Below are 11,040 nucleotides of genomic sequence, written 5' to 3'. Positions count from 1 at the left end.
GCACACATGCTGTTTGTAAGAGAGTTGGATGTTTTCAATACTGAAGCAGCTGGAGAGCAAGGGCAAGACGCCCGCTGGTTATTGATACACATCTTCATAAGAACACAACAGGGCTCTGTTTATTTTAAAAAGGTGTTTATCTTGATTACAAATACATCTTATCAACAATACACACATGCACAATACAAGAAGAGTTTGAACTGTTGTCTTTCATTTAAAATGTGTAAAATATACATGTGGTTATAGCATCAAGGATAACCCTTAAACTCCACCCCCTGTCCAATAACCCCACCCCCTGTTCAATAGCACCAACCCCTGTCTCACTGCTCTTGACTGGGTTCCTGTGGTGCTGCCTCTATTGCTTCTGCTACTGTGTGCAATACTGTCCCGATCGCAGCGCCTGCTCTCATTGGTTATCTGCAAGGGGAGCCTCTCCTTCACCTCCAGACACTGAAAAACAACAAGTTTATTGTTTCAGAAAAGTGAAATGTCACCTCTGTGACTGTGCTTGACTCTGCTAACGATGTCTCTAAAGCACCACAGATATTCTATGATTAACCTGCAAGCCAGATTTCTACATGAAATATTACTGTAGTGTTCTACAATATTGAAAAACACACTTTATACAGAGTGACAGGACGCAGAGTGATTTACTTTTTCTAATAGTTTATTTGTTATTATTTAAAGCATCAGTCAGTGTTTCTTTGCTGTAGAGCTGCAAGCAAGCTTCAATGTCACGACTAATAACAAAGACTGACTGCAGATCAATACAGCAGGTAAGCTCGCAATGATTTTGCCTCAAGAGGTCCCACAGAAAGTCTGAACTTCGTATTTGCCTCAGAAAGATGATTTTACTGAACTGACAGTCGGGGGGAATAAAAGGAATACTTACAGTCGGGACGATCTAGTTCAGTGCTGTTCCTTCTCCTGACAGGCAGCTTGGATTCCTCTGCCTCTTTCTCCAGCTCCTCTTCCTTCATTTCCTTCCTCAACTTCTCCATCAGCTCCTCTTCTCTCCTCCTCTGTTCCTCCTCATATTTCTGTTTCATCTCCTCTTCTCTCCTCCTGTTCCTCCTCATATTTCTGTTTCATCTCCTCTTCTTTACTTCTATGTTCCTTCCTCAACTTCTCCCCCCATCGGTCCTACTATTGTCCTCTGTCTCCTCATTTAATTTCCGTTATCATCACTCTATCCTCCTCGGTTCCTTCCTCATATTTCTGTTTCATCCCTCTTCTTTCCGCTCTATGCTCCTTCTTTGTGTTTCTCTTACATATTCTCCTGCCTCTCTTTTAGTTCATAATTCCTTTCATTACTCCTCTTCTTCTGTGTTTCTTATCTCAGCTCCTGTTCCTTTAGTCTAATCCTTTCTTCTACCTCCTGGTAAATCTCAGATGATATTGGGAGGTAGCAGCCTCCACTTCCCTTCACCATGTTGTCTATCTTGTCCAGGAGCTGTGTGACCTGAGTGCGATCGCTCCTGTCCTCATTGTTGAGAACATGATACCTGTTCCCACATTTCTCAACAACCTGCTGGAACTCCTCACCAGCTTCCTCAATGCGCTGTTCAATTGTCTTGCCTTCCAGACAATCCCCGTGGGTAAAAAGGACCATCGTGTTCCTCACAGCTCTCTCACCAAACAGCTCCTGCACTTTATCAAAGGGTTTGCAATACTCTTCTACTATAAACTCACGGACAGAGTCAGTCATTTCTTTTATATACACGGGTATCACCAGGAGGAAAGCGTGGGGTCCCGGGGCAGACAGAGAAACACATCTCTCAATCTCAACCCGGTCTGCGTGTAACAAGTCTGGAGTGTCGACCACAGTGACCCGTCTCCCAGACACTTCTCCTGTTCTCTTCTCACACTCCACCGTTACTGCAGAAAAGCTGAATCCAGACCTAAACTCCTCTGTGCCCAGGATCGTGTTCCCTGCTGAACTCTTCCCAGGCCAGTTTCCCCCAAGCAGCACGATCCTCAGCTCAGAGGCGCTGCGCAGCTCTTGAGAAACAGTTTCTTCAGCCATGATCCCCCGCCCTGTTAGAGAAAGAACAGTTTGCTCCTCTTAGAAATGAAAGCCAGGGCTGCTGCTGAGACACTAACGCGCGTTTTATTTATTGTTGTTTTATTTTACTTTCACTTTGTAATCACAGACGAGTGTGGTCATGGATTTTATACTGCAGATTATCCCACTCAATAAAGCAGGCAACGTCGAGACGTATTATAAAGAAAATAGCGTTTATTTTATCAAATAAGATTGTAAAAACAAAAAACAAAAAAAAAACATAAAAACAACGACTGTAACTTGACAGCTCGTGTAGCTGAAGAACCTGAAACCGAAAACTAAAACACCCTTTTCTTTCTTTCTTTTCTTTCTTTCTTTCCTGCAATCTAATAAAACTCTTGTTTCGATGCAGTCGGGTTATTATTACATCGCCCTCGACTTTAATAAGACAGTAATGTTTTTAAACTCACCTTTTTGAAAACCTGCGGCTGCCACCCCTCCCTCTCTCTCTCTCTCTTCTCTCTCTCTCTCTCGAGTCTGTACAGGGGCCAGCTACGCGTGGAAAATTTTTTACTAACTTCGCTCTCTGCCCGGGAAGGCCCCACCCCCCCCGGGGGGGGGTGTGAGGGAAGCGGGGGCACACGAGATCCCGCGACGGCGGGGCGGGGGGGGGGGGGGGGGGGGGGGGGGGGGGGAGGGGAAATGGGGGGGCTACTTTCGGGGAACACAAGTGTCTCTAGGGCGTGGACGTCGGGACCCCGCCGTAAACGCGCACAGCGAGGTGCTTCTGCAGCCTAACACACCGGGCCCAAGGAGCCGATGAAAGGCAGCGCCCTGCCTGGTGCGTTATGAAAGCAGCCGCTTGTGTTGCGTTAATAAGAAGGTGTCGCTGCTGCTCCTACACGGGATCGCATTTGCTCGAGTGCGCTGGCGAGGTTTCTTCAGATTGCAATGCGCGGATAATACGAGAATGAGATTTAAACAACAGGGACTGGAACCACTAGAAAAACCCACTTGCTTCAGAGGCTTCTCATTCCCAGTGCAAACTGGTTTTAACAGCGCGGTTCCCCGGGGCCGTGTCCAGGCAACCCCCCCCCCCCCCAAAAAACAAAAAAACAAATTAAAAACGGTTTCTAAATAAGACGCCGCTAAAAAAAAAGAAAATCAACTTTCCACACATTTTAACCAAAAAAATACAAAACCCGCACCCGAATATAACATTGTTTTCATTCATATTTAAACTTTAAAAAAAGACATTTAAACACAACAGCGGCCGCCGACTTAATAAGAAATCAACGCAATTTAGCAAAATACAAAATTCAAACCCGAAGTGTTTTATTCATTCGTGTTTAAACTTGTAAATATAATTAGAAACATATATTAAGCCACCCGTATCCCAATAATAATAATAATTACCTGATAACTTATTTTCTCCTCAGATTCCGCTTCATAATCTTGACCATTTTGTTTTTATTATATCCCGTTAACATTTTTCCCAGGACCCCCCCCCCCGCCCCCCCCCCCCCCCCGCGTGTAAGCGAGGCTCGTCTCCTGTATTTATAGCCGCGTATATTGTTTTAAACTATATTTATTCGTGTCTTTGCTGTCGTTGTTTTAATCTTTAACTCCGCGCTGAAATATTCAGGCAGCGCCGCTTCAGCCGTTGAGATTCGAACTCCTCCAGTTTGAATCGGCAGCTCGCGCTGCTCCCGGTGCGCGCCGCTGTGTGCTGGTGACGCATTTTTGGCGGGCAATGGCTGCAGATGTGTAAACGGTACAAGCCCTCAATAAAAGCGCGGACTTACAGGTGTGGGTACAAGCAGCAGTAACCCCGGGGCTTCTCCTACCAGTTCTCTCCTCTTCAGCAGTCAGAGCCCTCATTTTCTCTCCCCCCGAGTTGCTCCCGTCTGCAGCGTCAGGGAGGCGTGTATCGGGGTTTGAACAGGTGGCATTACTGTGGGTTTGATGCGGAGCGGTGAACCCTCAAATACAGCCCCGGAGCGGGACCGCTGCAATGCGCGCACTCAGCACAGGCATCGAGAATGAAGCGACTGAAGAGCGGCTTTCTGAACTCGCAGCCAAAGCAACGCAGATTCACAAATACAATCAATGCAAAAAATAAACCCCGTGCATGCGAGTGAAGTAATGAAGGTTAATTGTCTCGAGTAACTTGGTACTTTTAACCCACCAGGAGGATTCCTGAAGTTGCAAAGTAAAAAAGTATATTTTCATCAAAGTTGAAGTTTCAAAGGTTCCTAATTATATATAAAACAAAAAAATATTTTGTTTTTAAAACCCTACGATGATTTGGTGTTGTCTAATCGGAGACGAGCCCTCTTGAGGTGTCGTGGGCTAGTCGACGAAACACTGAGGATGGAAGGTGCCCACTTGAAGACCCCAGAGATGTACCCTACTTAGCTCAGTCCAAACAGTTGTCATGCTGATGTGCTGGGGAGACCGCACTGGGTTGATCCCCGGAGCCAGCATCGCAGCCGTTCTGTGTGCTGATGCGCTGGGGAGGCAAAATAAGCTGATCCCTGGAGCCAGCATTACACTTCAGCAATCAACACCAGACAGAAGGATATCTACATCATCAGATGGAAAGCAACGCAAATGGATGGAGATGCAGATGGATCACATTAGTTTACTGTAAAGCTACGTCTTAGAGTTGGTAGTGGTGGTGAAGGAACCGAACAGGATAGCAGTATCAACCAACGATCATTTGGGTGTGGTTTTACAATGTTTAGTAAGGAATTTGTGAAAGGAGGGGGGAAGGGTAGAATGTTTCAGTACACCATTCGGTTGGGTCAGATGTCCAGGGGCAGTGGATGGATGGTAGAAGAAGGGCAATGCCTGCTTGCTTGCTAGGTCTTAAATTCCAGGCTGAAGTGAACATAACAACTGCAACGGAGGAGGCAATCATGCCCCACAGCTATCCTCTATTGGTATATGAGTTTAGGGGGTAGGGATGGATGAATTGTCTACTGCGTGCCAAATCCTGATAGGAGCAGGGGATTTTATGTAGAAACTATATAACCCATGTATGTGCTTTACCCCGGCAGAATACAATAGTTACTGATGAAGTGACTGTTATTCTCCGGAGCGCTCTGTATTTTGATGACCACTGCAAGAAACCTTTGATGCAACGATCGGTGTGATTGATTGTCTCTGAACATCTATGCACTTTATTTTGCAACCCTACAGGTGGTGCTTATATGGCGAGAGTCTGAGTCACATCCAGCTGAAGTTAACCTTACTCTCGAATGGAAATCATTGCATGCCTCCTGCCTCGGTTCAACTAGAAATTAAAAAAAAAATATTCGGTTTTAAAGTTGAAAGTTACAGAATTACTCATCACAAACATCAAAATTATATCAAATACGGAAAAAAACCGCTTAGATAGGTAGGGATGGGCCTCCAAGTTTTTTTTTTTTATATTTTAAATCAATCTACTGACGTAATTTACTCAATGATTACACTGTATTCTTCATCGAGACACCCCAACTGTCTAAAATTGCATAATTACATAAGCCCAAAACCTAAAGTAAATACTTAGAAAAACAAAAAAAAACCTCAAGTAAAACTATAGTAAAATTATAAACATGTATTTAACACTGTGCTGCCAACAGTGTTGCAGTCAGTGCATCACCAGTTGGATTTATAAAGAATTACAACTTAAAACATTTTAAAAGGGTATAACTCTTGCTGATTTATAGTTTATTCACAGGTCTGTCAGTTCACTGAAGGAATTTCCTTTTTTTACATACCAGTATATCTGGGCGGTGTTCTGGGTTGGAGTCTTTCTTAGAAATTTGCTGCCAGTGGTATTTTGCGGTGTAGGGGATAGGACAGTGAAATTCATAGTTTGTGAATTTTTAAATCAGATGTTTAAGAATGATCTTTTAGTTTTTTGCTGTATTTTGTCTCTTCTCCTAAGCAAATGCTGGAAAACATGTCCTTCGTGTTTCTTCCACAAGGGGGTAGCCTCTACCTAGTTATCACTGACTCGCTGTGTGGGCGTGTGTGTGTGCGGGTGTGTGTGTGACCTGAGCGAGTCGCTGCACCTCCTGGGTACTCGTCTTTGGACGAGACGTTCGAAAAAACGAGGTCCTATTGGAAGAGACTCTGCAAGCAGCCGAAGGGTTGGTGATGCAGAGTTCACCCCCCTAACTGGAAGTCTGGAAGTCTCTTTGGATAAAAAGCCTTTGCTATAAAATGAAGAATTAACATAAACCATTCCTGCGTTCCTCCTTGGCCTTTGAGTTCTCCATGTTGGGCAGATGGGAAAAAAGCTTTTTTCCTTTCCTGTGTGTTTTTAAAGGTAGGAAATACAGGCTTGCTGTAAACATTTGAGTTCCTTTTAAAAATTGAAAAAATAAATCATAATTGAAATATATTATACATTGTTTGTTTTTCCTTCACAAGTCCAAGGAAAGGAAAGAGAATCATTGAAGCAGACTGAGCTGATGCATCATTATGTAAATGCATTGTATTGTATTGAAGTAAACTCTGGGCTGTGGCTTTTTCAGTGATGTATATATGGGAACGCTGCTCCTAATCCTACTCATCTTCGAATTCAACTTTAAAAGTCATTTTTGGTTTTCTTTTACTCTCTCCTCTTTCTCTCCGCAGCTCCCCCTTTTCTGTCCCCTCTCTGCCTCTCCTCAGCTCCTCCTCCAGCTCTCTCCTTTTCTCCCTCTCTCTCTCCTGCTCCTCCTCCAGCTCTCTCCTTTTCTCCCTCTCTCTCTCCTGCTCCTCCTCCAGCTCTCTCATTTTCTCCCTCTGTTTCTTCAGCTCTTGCTCCCCCTCTTGTGCTCTCTTCAGCTCCCGCTCCAGCACTCTGGATTTCTCCCTCTCTCTCCTCAGCTCCAGTTGTAGCTCCAGCTCTTCTGGCCTCTCCTTTAGCAGTTTGCTCTTTTCATATCCCACCCTGTCAATCTGCTCTTCTCTCTTCTTCCTTAGTCTCACTTCACTGGCCCTTTCTTTCCCTTCCCAGGGGCTGGGAGGCGCTTGGTTATCTGCAAGGGGAGCCTCTCCTTCACCTCCAGACACTGAAAAAGAAAAGCAGTTGGATAATAACTGAAAAGTAGGTGTAAAACACAGAGTTTGACACGTTCTCAGGAAAGAACTAAATATTACGCTACATAACGTGACAAAGTGCTGTTCTTTTTACACAAGCTGTTCATTACTAGCATTGGGTGCAAGAACAGTTATAAGAGCCACATGAGAAGAGGGAAGCCACTGAGATTTGAAACTCGAAAAGAAGATTTAAGCCAAACTTACTGTTGAGAGGGTCGTCTTCAATGCTTTGTCTTCTCCTGACAGGCAGCTTGGGTTCCTCTGGCGGCTCCTCCTTATTCTTCTCATGTGTTTGTTCTGTTGAAGGCACTTGGCTGTCGGCAAAGGGAGTCTCTCCTTCCCGTTTCTCTATAGTGCCCCGGGCTCCTCCAGACACTTTCTTCTGCTTTCTCAACTTCTCCATCAGCTCCTCTTCTCTCCTCCTCTGTTCCTCATATTTCTGTTTCATCTCTTCTTCTTTCCTGCTCAGCTCCTCTTTGTGTTTCTTATTCAGCTCCTGTTCCTTTTGTCTAATTTTCTCCTCTAGGTACATCTCCACAGTGTAGTAGCCTCCACTTCCCTTCACCATGTTGTCTATCTTGTCCAGGGGCTGTGTGACCTGAGTGCGATCGCTCCAGTCCTCAGTGTTGAGAACATGATACCTGTTCCCACATTTCTCAACAACCTGCTGGATGATGGACGCTCCTGCATGCCTGCTGATATAATCCTTCAATGGTCTTGCCTTCTAGTTTGTCACCGGTGTGTGTGAAAAGGGCCTCGTGTAGCTCTCACCGCATCCTCATGAATATCCCTGGACTGTCTCCACGCTCTCCTGCTCTTCCTCGTGAAGGGGCCCCACCGGGTATAACAGGAGGAAGCTGGGGGTTCCTGGTGCAGACAGAGAAGACACAGCTCCTAATATGGAGTTTGTCCTTGAGAGAGCTCTGGCCGAGTGTAGATCACAGCAACAGGTTCTCACAGCCAATGGTTCCTTTTCTCTTGTCACCCTCCGCTACGCAGAGAGCTGGATTCAGATCTGAACTCTCTTGCCCAGGATGGTGTTTCTGCTGCACTCTGCCCAGCACCATTTTCCAAGACAGCCATCTCAGCTCAGGGGGGCGGGGAGGCGCTTGGTTATCTCAAGGGGAGCGAGCATCTCTTCACCTCCAGACACTGAAAAAACAACAAAATATATATAATTATATATAATAACTATATTATATATTATTATATATAATATAGATATATATATATATATATAAAAATATATAAATATAATCAAAGTGAGAAAAAAGCTTACTTACCACCCAGAATAAGCGGCGGTGATAATTCTTACAAAGTACGGATTCAGTTCTGTATTATTTGAACCTTTGAGGGGACAAACTCATTCTATCCTAGAAGAACATTTCACTCTCACTCACTGTGGGGGGGTTGAATCTCCTTGCCACTCTTCTCTTGAAGGCAGATTGGATCCCTCTGATTGCTCTCCACTTGCTTTTCAGGACACTGCACAAAGAAGAAAGAAAGACAGGTCCATTCCCACCTCGCACAGCATACACTGTATATATAACAGTCATTATTAGCTAGAGGAAGACAGGTCTATTCCCACCTCGCACAGCATACACTGTATATATAACAGCCGTTATTAGCTAGAGGAAGACAGGTCCATTCCCTCCTCACACAGCATACACTGTATATAACAGCCATTATTAGCTAGAGCAAGACAGGTCCATTCCCACCTCACACAACATACGAACATCTTAAACAAACTTACTGATGGGGGGTAAGGGAATTGGATGCTGTTCCTTCTCCTGACAGGCAGCTTGGATTCCTCTGCCTCTTTCTCCAGCTCCTCTTCCTTCATTTCCTTCCTCAACATCTCCATCAGCTCCTCATATCTCTTCCTCTGTTCCTCATCATATTTCTGTTTCATCTCCTCGTGTTTCTTACTCAGCTCGTCTTTGTGTTTCTTATTCAGCTCCTGTTCCTTTTGTCTAATTTTCTCCTCTAGGTACATCTCCACAGTGTAGCAGCCTCCACTTCCCTTCACCATGTTGTCTATCTTGTCCAGGAGCTGTGTGACCTGAGTGCGATCGCTCCTGTCCTCAGTGTTGAGAACATGATACCTGTTCCCACATTTCTCAACAAGCTGCTGGAGCTTCTCTCCAGCTTCCTCAATGTACTGCTGAATCTTCCTGCCTCTCAGATAATCCCAGTGGGTGAAAAGGATCATCGTGTTCCTCACAGCTCTCTCACCAAACAGCTCCAGCACTTTTTCCAGGGCTTTACAATCCTGTTCCACTATTAATTTAATAGAGTCAACTATTTGTTTTGTATACACCCGCATCACCAGGAGGAAAGCGTGGGGTCCCGGGGCAGACAGAGAAACGCATCTCTCAATCTCAACCCGGTCTGCGTGTAACAAGTCTGGAGTGTTGACCACAGTGACCCGTCTCCCAGACACTTCTCCTGTTCTCTTCTCACACTCCTTTGTTACAGCAGAGAAGATGAATCCCGATCTTCCCTCCTCTCTTCCCAGGATAGTGTTTCCTGCTTCACTCTTCCCAGGCCAGTTTCCCCCAAGCAGCACGATCCTCAGCTCAGAGGCGCTGTGCAGCTCTTGAGAAACAGTTTCTTCAGCCATGATCCCCCGCCCTGTTAGAGAAAGAACAGTTTGCTCCTCTTAGAAATGAAAGCCAGGGCTGCTGCTGAGACACTAACGCGCGTTTTATTTATTGTTGTTTTATTTTACTTTCACTTTGTAATCACAGACGAGTGTGGTCATGGATTTTATACTGCAGATTATCCCACTCAATAAAGCAGGCAACGTCGAGACGTATTATACAGAAAACAGCGTTTATTTTATCAAATAAGATTGTAAAAAAAAAAAAAACCAAACAAAACAAAAAAACTAGGAACTGTAACAAACTGAGCTCGTGTCGCTCGTTTGAACCTGAAACCGAAACTAAACCATTTCTTTCTTTCTCTTTCTTTCGTTCTTTCCTGCAATCTAATAAAACTATTGTTTCGATGCAGTCGGGTTATTATTACACCGCCCTCGACTTTAATAAGACAGTAATGTTTTTAAACTCACCTTTTTGAAAACCTGCGGCTGCCACCCCTCCCTCTCTCTCTCTCTCGCGCTCCTGCCGTCGTGAGCATGTCCCACGCGACTGACAGGCTACTCGAAAATTTTTCTCACGCCTTCACGCTCTCATGTCCGCTCACTTCTCCCCCCACCACAACACTTCTTACTTTTAAAACCCTAGCTTGAACCCACCCCCCTGCTTTAGGGGGGGGGGGGGGGGGCGTGTCGTCGTTTGTCATGCTAGGGCGTGACGTCGGGATAAACCGCACAGCCAGGTGCTGCAGCAACACACCGGCCCAGGAGCCGATGAAAGCAGCCGCTTGTGTTGCGTTAATAAGAAGGTGTCGCTGCTGCTCCTACACGGGATCGCATTTGCTCGAGTGCGCTGGCGAGGTTTCTTCAGATTGCAATGCGCGGATAATACGAGAATGAGATTTAAACAACAGGGACTGGAACCACTAGAAAAACCCACTTGCTTCAGAGGCTTCTCATTCCCAGTGCAAACTGGTTTTAACAGCGCGGTCCCCCGGGGCCGTGTCCAGGCAACCCCCCCACCCCCCAAAAACAAAAAACAAATTAAAAACGGTTTCTAAATAAGACGCCGCTAAATAAGAAATCAACTTTCCACACATTTTAACCAAAAAAATACAAAACCAGCACCCGAATATAACATTGTTTTCATTCATATTTAAACTTTAAAAAAAGACATTTAAACACAACAGCCGCCGCCGACTTAATAAGAAATCAACGCAATTCAGCAAAATACAAAATTCAAACCCGAAGTGTTTTATTCATTCGTGTTTAAACTTTTAAATATAATTAGAAACATATATTAAGCCACCCGATAATAATAATAATAATAATAATAATTACCTGAATATACTGTATT

General features: G+C 44.8%; 2 protein-coding genes across 2 annotated transcripts; both read right to left on the bottom strand.

The window, feature by feature from the left end:
- Window positions 1-1,333: 1,333 nt before the first annotated feature.
- LOC121312649 (GTPase IMAP family member 9-like) lies at window positions 1,334-2,532 on the bottom strand. Its single transcript, XM_041244348.1, has 2 exons — window positions 2,476-2,532; window positions 1,334-2,037 (listed from the first exon to the last, which is right to left on the bottom strand). Exon 2 carries the CDS (start codon window positions 2,024-2,026, stop codon window positions 1,334-1,336), a length of 693 nt encoding a protein of 230 aa, XP_041100282.1. The 5' UTR covers window positions 2,027-2,037; window positions 2,476-2,532.
- A 5,330-nt stretch (window positions 2,533-7,862) lies between these two features.
- Window positions 7,863-9,707, bottom strand: LOC121312650 (GTPase IMAP family member 4-like). The gene is made up of 3 exons (XM_041244349.1): window positions 8,838-9,707; window positions 8,485-8,569; window positions 7,863-7,951 (listed from the first exon to the last, which is right to left on the bottom strand). Exons 1-3 carry the CDS (start codon window positions 9,705-9,707, stop codon window positions 7,863-7,865), a joined length of 1,044 nt encoding a protein of 347 aa, XP_041100283.1.
- Between the last annotated feature and the right edge of the window lie 1,333 nt (window positions 9,708-11,040).

This window comes from Polyodon spathula, unplaced genomic scaffold, assembly GCF_017654505.1.
Source record: "Polyodon spathula isolate WHYD16114869_AA unplaced genomic scaffold, ASM1765450v1 scaffolds_4231, whole genome shotgun sequence".
In the NCBI taxonomy this organism is placed as follows: Eukaryota; Metazoa; Chordata; class Actinopteri; order Acipenseriformes; family Polyodontidae; genus Polyodon; species Polyodon spathula.
The sequence above is the reverse complement of the archived record's forward strand: the minus strand, read 5'-3'. Positions and strand labels throughout refer to the sequence as shown.